This window comes from Myotis nattereri, assembly GCF_964212035.1.
Source record: "Myotis nattereri genome assembly, chromosome: 2".
In the NCBI taxonomy this organism is placed as follows: Eukaryota; Metazoa; Chordata; class Mammalia; order Chiroptera; family Vespertilionidae; genus Myotis; species Myotis nattereri.
The window spans coordinates 17,464,043-17,478,808 of record NC_138076.1 but is presented as its reverse complement, the minus strand read 5'-3'; the positions used below and the strand labels follow the sequence as shown (position 1 = coordinate 17,478,808).

The 14,766-nt window shown below is 40.9% G+C and overlaps 1 protein-coding gene across 2 annotated transcripts in view; it reads right to left on the bottom strand.

Moving 5' to 3' along the window:
* The window catches only part of RBPMS (RNA binding protein, mRNA processing factor), a 179,917-nt gene that overhangs the window by 66,016 nt on the left and 99,135 nt on the right, over window positions 1-14,766 (bottom strand). For both annotated transcript variants that reach the window (XR_013995515.1, XM_081083046.1), the window contains exon 5: window positions 2,759-2,909. Coding sequence is in view for 1 of the 2 variants with exons in the window: in XM_081083046.1 (XP_080939172.1) it covers window positions 2,759-2,909 (151 nt within the window). In the remaining variant the exon portion in view is untranslated. The remainder of the gene's footprint in view (window positions 1-2,758; window positions 2,910-14,766) is intronic.

The window sequence follows — 14,766 nt, the reverse complement described above, 5'->3', positions numbered from 1 at the left end:
TATGCAAATATAACTGGATTCGCCAGTTCAGAACCACCACTGTTCTTAGTCTGCAGAATGCTTCTGGAAAAGAGACAATTCTGTGAATATGACAGGGAAGTTACCAATTCAAGAGGGAATGGTAATAGATGATAAGGTCGATCTGAGTCACAGTGGAACTGCTGTTTGTCAAGGCCTCTATGTCGTAAAAGGAGCTATATTAAGAACATACGGCTGTTTGGATTTCTTTTTTTTAGCTTCAAGTTTGTTGTGCCATTAGCAGACAGACAGGGGTTGTTTTTTCTTTAAAAAATGTGTTTTTATTGATTTTAGAGAAAGAAGAAGGGAGAGGGATAAAGAGATAGAAACATTGATCAGCTGCCTCCTGCACACTCACTCCTATTGGGGATCGAGCCCACAACCTGGGCAAGTGCACCAACCAGGAAGTGACTTCCTGGTTCATGAGTCAACACTCAACCACTGAGCCACCCCAGCCTGGCTGACAGGCAAGTTTTGACCCCACCATAGAAACTATCTGAGCACTTCTGAGTTGTCCTGTACACAGTGAAGGGAGGTAGGCAGAGTGGGCCAAAGCAGTGTCTAAACTCAGCTAAGCTCTCCTGTGACTTCAGGGATTTGTGGATGTTCGCTTTGTTCATCTCCATTGCTTCTGTGTACCCTGCTGTGAACTGGCTATCACATTGCTGGCTACCTGTTTCATAGAGCTGCTGTAGCAGACTTAGAAAACATTTTGACCTCTCAGAGAAAGCACTGTATAAAGAACTGAAAGGGTCAAGTATGGCAAGCATTCCACTTCCTGTCTGAGGCAGGCAATTTCTCCAAAAAGTAAAGAGTTACTCTAGGTCCGTGGTCGGCAAACTGTGGCTCGAGAGCCACATGTGGCTCTTTGGCCCCTTGAGTGTGGCTCTTCCTAAGCCTTAGGAGTACCCTAATTAAGTTAATAACAATGTACCTACATATATAGTGTAAGTTTAAAAAATTTGGCTCTCAAAAGAAATTTCAATCGTTGTACTGTTGATATTTGGCTCTGTTGACTAATAAGTTTGCCGACCACTGCTCTAGGTTATCTTTTTAAATCAAAGTATCCTACAAATACTCTTTTCTGATGCCTTAATTAAGAGAAAAATATTTTCAGAAAAAAAGTCATACAAATGGAATAATTCTGCAAGTAGCTAAATTAAAAAATTTTTATTTAATATTTATAAATTTATGCAATATACAAGGTACTGAGCTAGATGCTGTAGGGATACAGAATTATGTAAGAAATGTCTATACATACTCCCTTAGTGCCCCTACACCTTAAAATGAAACTTTCTTTTAGATTTCCTTTCCAAATAAACAAAGATTTCGTTTCCCTAGGACAGTGATGGCGAACCTATAACACGCGTGTCAGAGGTGACAAGCAAACTCTTTTGGTTGATTTTTCTTTGTTAAATGGCATTTAAATATATAAAATAAATATCAAAAGTATAAGTCTTTGTTTTACTATGGTTGCAAATATCAAAAAATTTCTATATGTGACACGGCACCAGAGTTAAGTTAGGGTTTTTCAAAATGCTGACACGCCGAGCTCAAAAGGTTCGCCATCACTGCCCTAGGACATGGAAGAACAAATTTTTTTCTCTGTTATTATTTTGCGGCTTCACAGAAAAATTCTAGAACACACTGGGGGAGAAAGTCTTTCATCTGTTAGTTTCCACCAACAAGCAGCAGCTTTCTCAAGAGTGATTGAGCTACAGAATGACTACAACTTCCAAAGTAACCTGATTAAATCTGACAGGCACATGACAGGGGAAGAAAGGAGCCCATGTGATCTTCAATTTCAATAAGAAAAGTTGAAACATATTGTCAGAGAACGCAGGAAGGAGATGAAGATCATGTGGTTTGAGAAGAAGATGAAGAACGAAGAGTATAGGAATATTCCAAATAACAACAAGTCATTTGGGATTCCTGAATGCCCTGCCATAGTTAATCACACACAGCTACGCAATGAAAGGACAAGTTGAGGCCATCTCACGCCTCACTTCTGCTAGTGATTGAGCTTGAGAAAGAAAATTAAGGCAATCTTTTCAATCAAACACAGAAATTGTAGCCTGGACATTTAAGGATATAAGCTCATGAAGTGGGGTAAAATACTTGTTCAGCAATTAGTCAAGTGTTCATATCCAATTAATTTAACACAGAAAGCCCCAGATTTCCTTAAATCTTTACTGGCATTGGTTTGCTGGAATTGATTGGTCCAATATATAAATGCTTTGTTGTGTTTACTTTCCCCCTGAGATTTATGACCAAACTGTTCTCAAAAATAGAATAAACTTCTTAATATCTGCTTCTTTCACTTTTAACATTGTATTTTCCCCAAACCACAGAACTGATGTTCTCCAACGAATGAAATAAAGTGATTGCTGAGAACTAACTGTCATGTCCAAGAATGGGGAAATAAAAAAGGGTTTACACTCCAAGGCAAATAGGGAATACTCACGATAAAGTCAAGACCATTAAGAAAATCTACAACACATCCAAATTTTGTAGTTATAGCTCTGATCTAGCCGAACCATCATCTGAGACAGACAATCACAAACAAGACAGCTGTATCTGGAGTTCGGACAGCAAGAATAGGCAGCCTCTCCACGGAACTGAACATCACCCTCAGCCAGCTCCGTCCCGTGGTATGCTCTCATATGCAGCACATAAGCTAGTCTTAGTGATCCATTTTTTGTTTTTGTTTTCCATAAAAATGAAAAGTAGATCCACTTACATGGCTCTCTGGCAATGAACTGAGGTACAGTGTTGGGCAGAGGAGTACTGGGGTTTGGAGTCCCTACTAGTTTGTTCTTGGCCATCTTCGTGTTTGCCTTAGCAAACTCTAGTCGTAGTGTTTGCGGAATTTCAGGATCGAAGCGGATGCCCTTTGGAAATAAAAGAACAAATGGAAGATGTTTTCATTTCCTTAGAGTCAAACCAGAATGATGACAAAATAAACACACCAGTAAATCCTGGCCTATCTGAAAAAGAAAAAAAAGTCATCAAGAGCTCTCATTCCCGCTACTTGCATAGAACGCATGAAAACTCATAACCCAACAAGTCCAGAAAGCCAGGGAGATTTCGTTTACTTCTTTTTTCGTTACCTGGGTTTTCAACTCTTCTTCATGGCTTTTCCTCTTGAACAAAGACTTTCAAATTCAAGTGTTAAACTTAGACCAGCAAATTATGAGCACAGATAAACACTTCAATTAATGGTTACCAATAAGAGTAAAGAGATTAGTGTAAAACCCTGTGCAATACTAGAAAGTCTAACTCCTGAAATATAACAAAAGGCCCAGGCCTGACCCGCGTTCTGACACTGACACTGACTTAAACAGTGCGATTCTTCAATGCCTCAACTTACAGAGGGAAATTCCCATCCCTATCTAACTGGAGAGCTTTCATAACAGTGACACGTGTACTCAGAGTTACTAAGACAGGAATTAAACAGTTTTAAGATTTCAATATAACAAGTATCATTTAATTTCAGTTGCCTTATAAATTTATATAAAATCTAAATGTCTTGATGTGGTTAAGTCCTGATCTTGATTATAGCTGGCTTATTAGCTACACAGAGAAACAACAGATTATATGGGCCAGAGAGAGGATAGTCATTTCAATTACCCTGACCGCATTATTTCAGTTTACCTAAAACAAAAACATTCAATGAAATAAATCACATACACTATAAAATACAAGATTTGCAGTGGTTCTCAACTGTCCTTATGCTGCGACCCTTTAATACAGTTACTCATGTTGTGGTGACCCCCAACCATAAAATTATTTTCGTTGCTACTTCATAAATGTAATTTTGCTACTGTTATGAATCATAATGTAAATATCCAATATGCTATATGTGTTTTCCGATGGTCGTGAACCACAGGTTGAGAACTGCTGATTTAGGGCAATATAAGTGTATTTTGCCCTCCCCACCCCCCCCGACCACCATTCAAGAATGCCTCCATTGCTAAGCACAACAAATCATTTCATGATACCTATGTTCAATAGCCGGCATTCTGAACCCAAACCATAGCATCAAAAAGATACCCCAGTATAGTGTATAAATATACACTGAAATCAGATTTGGGTCCCAGGTTTGTCTGTATATGTTTTGGGAAAGAAGTTCTGAAAATGACTGTCCTAAAGAACACAGGTAGGCCTGTGGGCCCCAAAGCCCCCTCTCTTCTCCTTGATTAGCTTGAAGAAAAACAAGAGCAATTTCCACAGGAAATTAGTAAGAATCTCTGACTCTGCTGATCAGGATGAACAACTGAATTTCACAGGCTTAGTTCCAAAGATGGGAAGAAGAGCTTGTGAGTGGATGGAAACAACAGTAAGAGAAATAAAGTGGGGGAGAGAGAGGAAAGACAGGTCCTCTGGGAGGTACAACGAAGGCCAGAGCCTGACCCAGATGTTCTGGTGGGTGGAATTTCTCTATGGACCTGATTTAAGATTCTCTGAAACCAACTGAAGGTGGCAAACAGGTGTGTGTGAGGTGTGGGGGGAGTGAAAGAAAGGGACTCTAGTTGTGCAGCCCTAACCAACAACAAAAAGTGAAAAGAAGTGTGTTATATGAGACAGAAAAAGAAATTCTTTTAACTGGTCTCAGTTTTTGTTTTAATCTGGGAAACCTTAGTATTATATTGCTAAAAACGTATACAGTATAAGGAAAAAGAACAAAGCAAAATTCTGAAGCAGTGTTCACTCCCATCCACTCTTCTTAGGAGCATTTTACTCTATGAGCACTAATATCACAACAGAAGAAACATTTCTAAACATGGAACCGAAGGCTGTGGTCTTTCTGGGAGGCAAGCGCAGTCCCTGTGTCACTCAAAGGTATGCTGTGATAGAATCTGCATGTTCACATCACACACCCTCAGGCACATATGTGACAACCTGCCATCAGTTTCAGTATGTCCTCACCAGCACTAAACACCATGAACCTCTTTATGAAGAAGCAACTTTCTTAAACCTGAGCCCCATCAACCTGAGCACTGTGGCCTGAGCCACGGCAATGCGAGGAGAACATCCTGGGACCGGTCAGTCCTCCGGAGCTTCCAGCCTCAGGTAATGAGGCTGCATATCTGAATTTGATGCCTCAGCTTTTTCACTGGTGTTTCAGAGTCAGCTGAGGCTCCACACATGTGCTTGGCTCCTACATAACCTAAGCTGGTGGCTCAGGTCCTAAAACACACCAAAGGGAGTCTCCCCCACCTCCCACCCCCCTCTTTACACCCCTCCTCCACTGAGAGAAAATAGCACCACCATCACGTTCCAAATCAAAGTTCCAGCTCCTTATTAAAAAAGCTAAGAAGTTAAAATGACCTAATTTGTTTGGCAGCTTTTTCATAGGCTGGAGGCTTAGAATACAAGCCACATTCCTCTGGTATCTTTAGCAGCAATACCATATTTGGTAATCAATATCCTGCTCAGCTCAGTTTCTATCCATAGGGATTAGCCAAGCCCAAAACATTTTAAATGTTCAAAGATGATGAAGAGGAGGCAGAGGGGGTGGGGTAGGGAGAATATGGAAGAGGAAGAGATTTGAAAGAGGGAGATAGATAAGGAGGAGACGTGAAAAAATACCTTGTGCTTTTAATTAAAGCCTAACAAGATTATTTTCTGGCCACAGTGACTTCACATTAAATGCTGTCAGGATAAGATGACTGCCAAGTCAAATCTGTGCCTCTCAAAATCAACTTTTTTACTCTCTTGCCTATACTTCACCAAAGCCCACCTTATAATGAACTGAAACTTTACACGTGTAAATGTTGTCTTCTTTACAAGGTGAGGAGAAAGGACAGTTTCTGGACAGCAGTTATGATATCAATTTGAGAACAGTTACTTAGAAACAACCCAACCTGACAGGCTACAGGGACAGCCGACAATCTTCAAGATGGGCCTAAAGCATTGTGACCAAACCAACAGAGGTTCATTATAATCCTCAAGAGCTGAACTCCCTCCCTAGGGCCAACTCTGGGAGGTATAGACACTGCTGACAAACACGGTATCCTACGTAGTCTAGTATATTTCAGAGCACACAAGAGCAGTTTCAAATACATATGCTTATGTATTATGGACTGAATGCTGTGTCTTCCCAAAAGTCATATGTTAACCCCAATGTGATAGTAATTGAAGGTGGAGCCTTTGGGGAGTAATTAGGTTCAGATGAGGTCATGAGGGTGGGGCCCCTTTGATGGGATCAGTACCCTTAGAAGAAGAAATACCAGGGATCTCTTTTACCAAGAACACACACCAAGGAAAGGCCATGTGAACACATAGTGAGAAGCCCGTGGTCTGCAAGGAAGGGGGCCCTTGTCAGATACTGAATCTGTTGACAACTTGATCTTAGACTTTCTAGCCACCAGAACTAAGAAAATTAAATCTCTGTTGTTTGAGTCATCCACACTACAATGCTCTAAACTCAAAGAAAGTCAGTTATTGCATTCAAGACTGTTGAGGGAATTTTAAAAAAATCCTTTTTCACTTACATGTAAATAAAGCTCAAGAACTACTTGTGAATAGAAAGGTTAAAAAAGACCATTTTCTGGACTTAGGAGACTGGAACAGACCAGACATAAAGCAAACCAGAGCCTCCCTGGAAAGAGACGTTGATTGGGATGGTTTTTCTGTTGGTCCTGGGAAGGGTACCAGAGGCCAATGTCTAGGTTCTGTGCCCTTACTCCCATGACAATAGCTGACTATTTAAGGGACAGATGCTGCCCAAAGTGACCAAAAATGCTTTTCTGTTCTGAAGATTTCAACCGTGAATGCAAAGCTATAGAAAATGAATGTGGTTGGAGCAGAGTCACATTAATAGTCTTCCACTAGAGAAAACATCTCTGAACTCCTGTTACTGAGGTCTTCAGAGCTGTCCTGATGTCTGATGGAATCTTGCTAATTTGGTATATGCTTCAATTCTATGAGATGTCAGGTATCCTAGTGTCCTTATGAATGGTTCTACCGTTAAAGTTGGTTTATTAATCCTGGACAATTTTAGGGACAATGGAAGCATTCATTAGAGAGAGAGAAAAAAAACCCAGTCAAGAATAAAACAAGGAGAAACCAAGATGGCAGCATAGGTAAACACCGGAGATTGCTGCCTCGCACAACCACTTCAAAAATACAACTAAAAGACGGAATGGACATCACCCAGAATCACAGGAAGGCTGGCTGAGGGGAAATCCTACAACTAGAAGGAAAGAGAAAAGCACACCGAGACTCAGAGGAGGCGCAGTGAGGAAGTAAAATACAAAGGTGCGGAGGTGCGTGCAGAGCGGGCTGGGGGCTGAGGGCGCGGTTGTCTGTTTCAATCCGGAGGGAGTCTCAGGCTCTGAGCTCGAGTTCCAGGCGAGTCTCTGGAGACCCAGACTCAAATGGGAGAAGCGGGACTGTCTGGCATCGGTCAGAACTCGACGGCAGCTTTCTCTCTGAGGTTTGCAGCGGTTGCTAGGACACTGAGAGGCAGAGCCTCTCGGGATGGGACTGAGAGCAGCCATAACTGCTCGCTCCGCCTGCCCTGTAGATCCCCTGGGACCCGCCCTGCCCAAGCCTGGCACAGAGGCATTTGCTGGATAGCCTCAGGCAAAGGCTAGATTAGCACCTCCCTAGAGGACAGAAGTTCTCCCACTGCAGACACAGCTGATTCTCACAGCCAATTGGCCTGGAGGTCAAATCGCCCCCAGTGTTACCTACAACAATCAAGGCTTAACTAAACAAGACTGCGCACAAAGACAACTAGGGGGTGCACCAAGAAAGCATAAAAAATGCAGAGACAAAGAAACAGGACACAAATGACAGAAATGGAGGAAAGCAAAATGCTGGATATAGAGTTCAAAACCACACTTTTAAGGTCTCTCAAGAACTGTCTAGAAGCCGCCGAAAAATTTAGTAAGGCCCTCGAAGACTGGTGAGACCGCCAATAAATATACTGAGATCCTCAAGAAATCTAATGAGACCCTCGTTGTTGTGATAAAGAACCAACTAGAAATTAAGCATACACTGACTGAAATAAAGAATATTATACAGTCTCCCAACAGCAGACTAGAGGAGCGCAAGAATCAAGTCAACAATTTGAAATGTGAAGAAGCAAAAAATATCCAACCGGAAAAGCAAAATGAAAAAAGAATCCGAAAATATAATGATAGTGTAAGGAGCCTCTGGGACAGCTTCAAGCGTACCAACATCAGAATTATAGGGGTGCCAGAAGATGAGAGAGAGCAAGATACTGAAAACCTATTTGAAGAAATAATGACAGAAAACTTCCCCCACCTGGTGAAAGAAATAGACTTACAGGTCCAGGAAGCGCAGAGAACCCCAAACAAAAGGAATCCAAAGAGGACCACACCAAGACACATCATAATTAAAATGCCAAGAGCAAAAGATAAAGAGAGAATCTTAAGAGCAGCAAGAGAAAGAAACTCAGTTACCTACAAGGGAATACCCATACGACTGTCAGCTGATTTCTCAACAGAAACTTTGCAGGCCAGAAGGGAGTGGCAAGAAATATTCAAAGTGATGAATACCAAGAACCTACAACCAAGATTACTTTATCCAGCAAAGCTATCATTCAGAATTGAAGGTCAGATAAAGAGCTTCACAGATAAGGAAAAGCTAAAGGAGTTCATCACCACCAAATCAGTATTATATGAAATGCTGAGAGGTATCCTTTAAGAAGAGAAAGAAGAAGAAAAAGGTAAAGATACAAATTATGAACAACAAATATGCATCTATCAACAAGTGAATCTAAGAATCAAGTGAATAAATCATCTGATGAACAGAATGAACTGGTGATTATAATAGAATCAGGGACATAGAAAGGGAATGGACTGACTATTCTTGGGGGGGAAAGGGGTGTGGGAGATGCGGGAAGAGACTGGACAAAAATCGTGCACCTATGGATGAGGACAGTGGGTGGGGAGTGAGGGCGGAGGGTGGGGTAGGAACTGGGAGGAGGGGAGTTATGGGGGGAAAAAAGAGGAACAAATGTAATAATCTGAACAATAAAGATTTAATTAAAAAAAATAAAAAGGCAAAAAAAAAAAAAAAAAGAATAAAAGGCTATATGTATTTACTAAGAAATATGCCCGTGGTAATGTTATGTTTAAAAAAATGTACTTAACAATGTTTAGTAGTCTTGGGGGGACTCTGTATATATGTGTGTGTATGAACACAGTAGTCTATCTGTGTAGGCCCAGGAATGTTTATAATGTGACAACCATCCTGTTAACAGTGGAAACTTTGATGGTGGTGGTGGGGATATGAGAAAGAGGGAACGGGACACCATGACTTCTATTCTGTTTAATTTTGTATTGCTTGAACTTACTAGAGTGTATAATTTATAAATTTATGATTTTTTAAAAAGTGTGAGAGAGCCAGAATAAGTAATTTCCTCTGGAGTACTAGTAGAGCCAGAGCAGATCTAGAAGTAGTAGATATGTAGACAACCAGGCATTGAGTATTCAACCAGCTAGGTTGGTATTTTTTTGTTAAGTTCTTAAAAATACTTTATTTTGAAATAATTTCAGACTTTTAAAAAAGTTGCAGGTGTAGTATAAAGAGTTCCTTTGCCCAGATTTGCCACACAAACTTTTATTTTCCCCTCCTTGAATAGGTTTAAGAATAAGTTGAAAGGATGATGCCTTTACCCTATATAGCAGCGGTTCTCAACCTGTGGGTCGCGACCCCTTCACAGGAAACGCCTAAAACCATCGGAAAACACATATATAATTACATATTGTTTTTGTGATTAATCACTATGCTTTAATTATGTTCAAGTTGTAACAATGAAAACACATCCTGCATATCAGATATTTACATTATGATTCATAACAGTAGCAAAATTACAGTTATGAAGTAGCAACAAAAATAATTTTATGGTTGGGGGTCACCACAACATGAGGAACTGTATTAAAAGGTCACAGCATTAGGAAGGTTGAGCATCACTGCTTTGTAGTTTGATTTCCTAAAAACATCTTTGTTTTCCTGATCCAGGATCCAATCCAGATTCATGTATAGCATTCAGTTGTCATCTCTTCAGTCTCCTGAAATATTTTCCTCAGTCCTTGTCTTTTATGAACTTGACATTTTTGAAGAGTACAGTGGCTATTTATTTTGTACAATGACCCTCAATTTGGGTTTATCTGACTTCTTAATTAGATTCAGGTTATGCATTTTTGGAATAAGAGATTTGTATCAATCTCAATGCATATCATGATATCATTTTTGTCTTATGACTAGCAATAACTAATCACTTGCCAAGTTTCTCACTGTAAGGCTACTAGTTTCCCTTTTTAATTAGTAAGTATCTCATATAGGGAGATTTTTTTTAAAAAATATATATTTTATTGATTTTTTACAGAGAGGGAGAGGGATAGAGAGTTAGAAACATCGATCAGCTGCCTCCAGCACATGCCCCACTAGGAATGTGCCCGCAACCAACGTACATGCCTTTGACCGGAATCAAACCCGAGACCCTTGAGTCCACAGGCCGATGCTCTATCCACTGGGCCAAACCGGTTAGGGCAGATATTTTGAGACTATGTAAATACCTTATTTCTCAATAAACTTTCACCCACAAATTTTATCATCTGTTGATGATTCTTACCTAAAGCAATCACTACTACTGTGGTTGCCAAATGATGATTTGCTAATCATTCCTTCTGTATTTATCAGTTTTTCTCCTCTAAGGAAAAGCTTACCCTTCTGCTTCGTTTACTATCTATTCATTAGTTTGTTCATTAATTCACTCATACATCAGTGGTGACTCATAGCTTAATTTATTCTAGGATTTATAATTTATTATTAGCACTTGTTTCGGTGCTAAAATTTTCTAAGATTTACATGTATATGCGCGTGCGCGCGCGCACACACACACACACACACACACACACACACTTTCCCATCTACATGTATTTCGATATATTAAAAACACAAGTTTGTACTGATAGTTCTAATTCAAACCCAACACAACTGGTTAATTTTAACCTTCTCTTTCTGTATTTGTAACTCCTTCTCTGAATGTTAGTTCACATTACTGACTATACATTTATTTATTTATTTGCTCAATACGGGAATGTAAACAAAGTAGTTTCAGAATTGCTAAACAATATCAACACCCCCCCCCCAACTAATCAACTAATTTTCATTATTCATTTACAGTTCCTTTTGTCTTTAGCCTAAAAGTAGCAGTCAATATGTATATTTAAGAATTATTTGGGTTAGTTCTCATGGACCTTCCTCCCCCCAGTTCAGTGTAGCTGTATTATTCATTTGAAATAGATTCATCTATTTCTATTTATACTCAGTTTAGGGTCCCTCTCCATCCTTGTCTTCACGTTATTTTCTCTCTACCTATGTATTTACAGCAGGTAAAATTGTTTTACCACTTAAAAAGTTAAGGTTAATTCATCAACTCATTTGATCTTTGTTTACTCACTTATGACTAATTTTATGTATTTGACTAAAAGCTGAGAACCCAGAATTTTAACAGCAACTTGCTGAGACTTACTGACATTGAACCTTTTGAAAGAAGATCTACACTAATAAAAGACAAACATGCAAATTGACCATACCTTTGCTACACCTTAAGCCATGCCCACCAGCCAATCAGAGCAACTATATGCAAATTAACCCAACCAAGATGGCGGCCGGGAGCCACAGAACTGGAGCAAGCTGGAGGCTTGGCTGCCCCAATGATGGAGGAAGCCAAGATTCCCGCCTGCCGCAGCTGGCTCTGAGCTCCACTCAAAGCAACAAAGTTTCAATTATAGAAGGCAAATAAATCCCAGAATAAAAAAAGAAAAGAAAAAAAGAAGAGGCTGGGAGCTTCCATCACCGGGGGGCTTGGCCAGCCTGAAAACGGCCTTCAGCCCCTCACCCAGGCTGGTCAAACCTCCATGGGGTGAGGGTCCTCACTGGGGGGGCGGGGGGTAGGCTTGACCAGCCTGCAAACAGCCATCAGCCCCTCACCCAGGCTGGCCAGGCACCCCAGTGGGGACCCCCACCCTGAAGGGGGTGTGACCAGCTGCAAACACCCATCATCCCCTCACCCAGGCTGGCCAGGCACCCCAGCGGGACCCCCACCCTGATCCGGGACACCCTTCAGGGCAAACCAGCCAGCCCCCACCCATGCACCAGGCCTATATAATAAAAAGGTAATATGCAAACTGACCCTAACAGCAGAACAACTGGGAATGACTGGTCACTATGACACACACTGACCACCAGGGGGCAGACGCTCAATGCAGGAGCTGCCCCCTGGTGATCAGTGCGCTCCCACAGAGGGAGCTCTGCTCAGCCACAATCCAGGCTGACGGCTGCCAGTACAGTGGTGGTGGTGAGAGCCTCTCCTACCTCCTAAGGATGCCCAACTGCAGCTTAGGCCTGCTCCCTGCTAGCAAGTGGACATCCCCCAAGGGCTGCCGGGCTGACAGAGGGATGTCTGACTGGCAGCTTGGGCCCAATTCCCCAGGGAGCCGGCCTAAGCCAGCAGGTGGACATCCTCCGAGGGGTCCCAGACTGCAAGAGAGCATAGGCCGGGCTGAGGGACCCGCCCCCCCGAGTGCACAAATTTTTGTGCACCGGGCATCTAGTTCTAAATAATCAAAGGCTTTTAATGTCATTTATTCTAGTTAAATTTTAAATTTCTGACTGAAATATATTGAAATATTTTTTAAAAAGGAAACGGGGGGAGAGGGGGTAAAGATAAACACTGCTGTAAACGAACAGCTCAGTATGTGGCCTGAACCCGGGGGGAACGGGACATTCTCAAGGCTGAGCTGTGCTTGATGCAGGGCTTCTGGTGAGTCCTGGACCAAAAACCTTTACAAAGTGACGATATGGGCAAATGGAGAAGGTTTAAGAATACTACTCCATTTGGATGAACCACATGGAACTACTGGAACCATTCATTCCACTGTCAGTGGACTCTGCTCTCCTTTGACAGATATTCATAACTCTCCCACCTCTTTTAGAACGAAGGAAATTTCCTATCAAAACTCCTGGCATTGCATACAGACCCTGTCCTGATACCCTAATCCAGGGGCTCTGAGGCATAAAATGAAACTTAAAGATATAAAGTAGCAGCAATTTCCTAAGATTCAACTTAATATGCTGAAAGAGATTCTTATAAGCTTCTTACTGCCCCCTTCTACAGGCCCAATTACAAATGAAAACCCACTTCTGCTTTAAGGAATGCAGCACATCCAAAAAACCCTGCCACTCAGGCAGGTGGCTATGCTGAGTATAGTAACAGAATTATGTAACCATCACCACTATATATCTTTAGAACAGTGGGATACAAGTTTTTACATGGACATGTATTTTCAATTCTCTAGGAGTGGAATTGCTGGATCACATGGTGACTGTGTTAAGTTTCTTAATGAACTGCGGAACTGGTTTCTGAAGTGGCTATACCATTTCAATCCCATCACCAGTTTGTGAGGATCCCAATTTTTTTACATCTTGCCAACACTTACTATTGCCTTTTTTATTTTAGCTATCTTAGTAGGTGTAAAGTGTTATATCTCCTTGTGGTTCTGATTTGCATTTCTCAATGCTGTTTCATTTGAAAACATTTTGTTAAAGAGGGCTAAGAATACAAGCCTTCTATTTTCAAATAGCATTTGATCACAAGGAAATAACTTGGGAACCACAAATTTTTCAACATAAAGGAATGAAATGGAATGAGCTTGTACTTTTTAGAAGTTAAAAACATAAATTAGAAATATAAACTTTTTCTGAAAATTGATAGACATCATCATTCCTATCAGGAACTACGTAGGTAAATACATACTTTAGAGATAGTCTGAGGTCTCAGGGGACCAAATTATAGTTACAGTTTTCTGTGTACTGTCAGCTTCTCTTCTACAGGCAGCATAAAACAACAATCAAATGAGAAACAGACTCTAGGCAAGGTATATGCAGAAGTTTCCCCAGGAGTCTGAAAACAATTGTCATGTTCAGTTGGAACCTTAAAATGACTCAGTGGCATGCCAAATAGAAACTTGAATCTGGGTAATCTAACTGCTGCAGTGAAGTGGATGGGGCTTATTCCGACACCAGAGTGGAGGGAAGTGAAATGAAGAGCTGCATGTTACACATGTAAACAGGTAAGGTGACGGGAGGAAAAGAAATGGGGGGTGGTCAACGCTGCAATTTCAAAAATTCCTCCCAACTCAATACTATTGTGAAAAATGAACAAATAGAAACCTTCTGCCATCTACAAACATATCATTGTATCATATGTAAAAACTTGTGATGCCCAAACATTTTTTAAAAAACACACACAAAACTATCTGTGAGTAAAGATGACAGAAGTGGGAGGCTGGCAGAGAACTAGATTCCTTACTGCTAAGTAGTAGAGGGTTATCTACATAAAGCATGAAATTCACAGGATTTATTACTGAATTTTTGGGGTCTCCAAGCCTAGTGTTTTCAACCATGGGTCGCTGTCCTCACTCTCCCCTCCCACCACTCCCACACGTTTTAGGGACATCTGAAAATGTGTGAGGGTGTTTGGGGCTGTTATAAAACTAAGGGCCATACCAGCATTCAGTGGGCAGGCTAGGATGTTAAAGTCCTACAACAAGCAAGACATTCCTATACAAGTAAGAATGATCTCATTCAAAATGCCAATAGACTCCCCAAAACTGAGGAAGACATTAAAATCCAGAAAAGTCAAGTAATCTAGCTAAATTCATAGTTAACTGAGGAAAATCCAGAATTTAATTTTGATTCCTG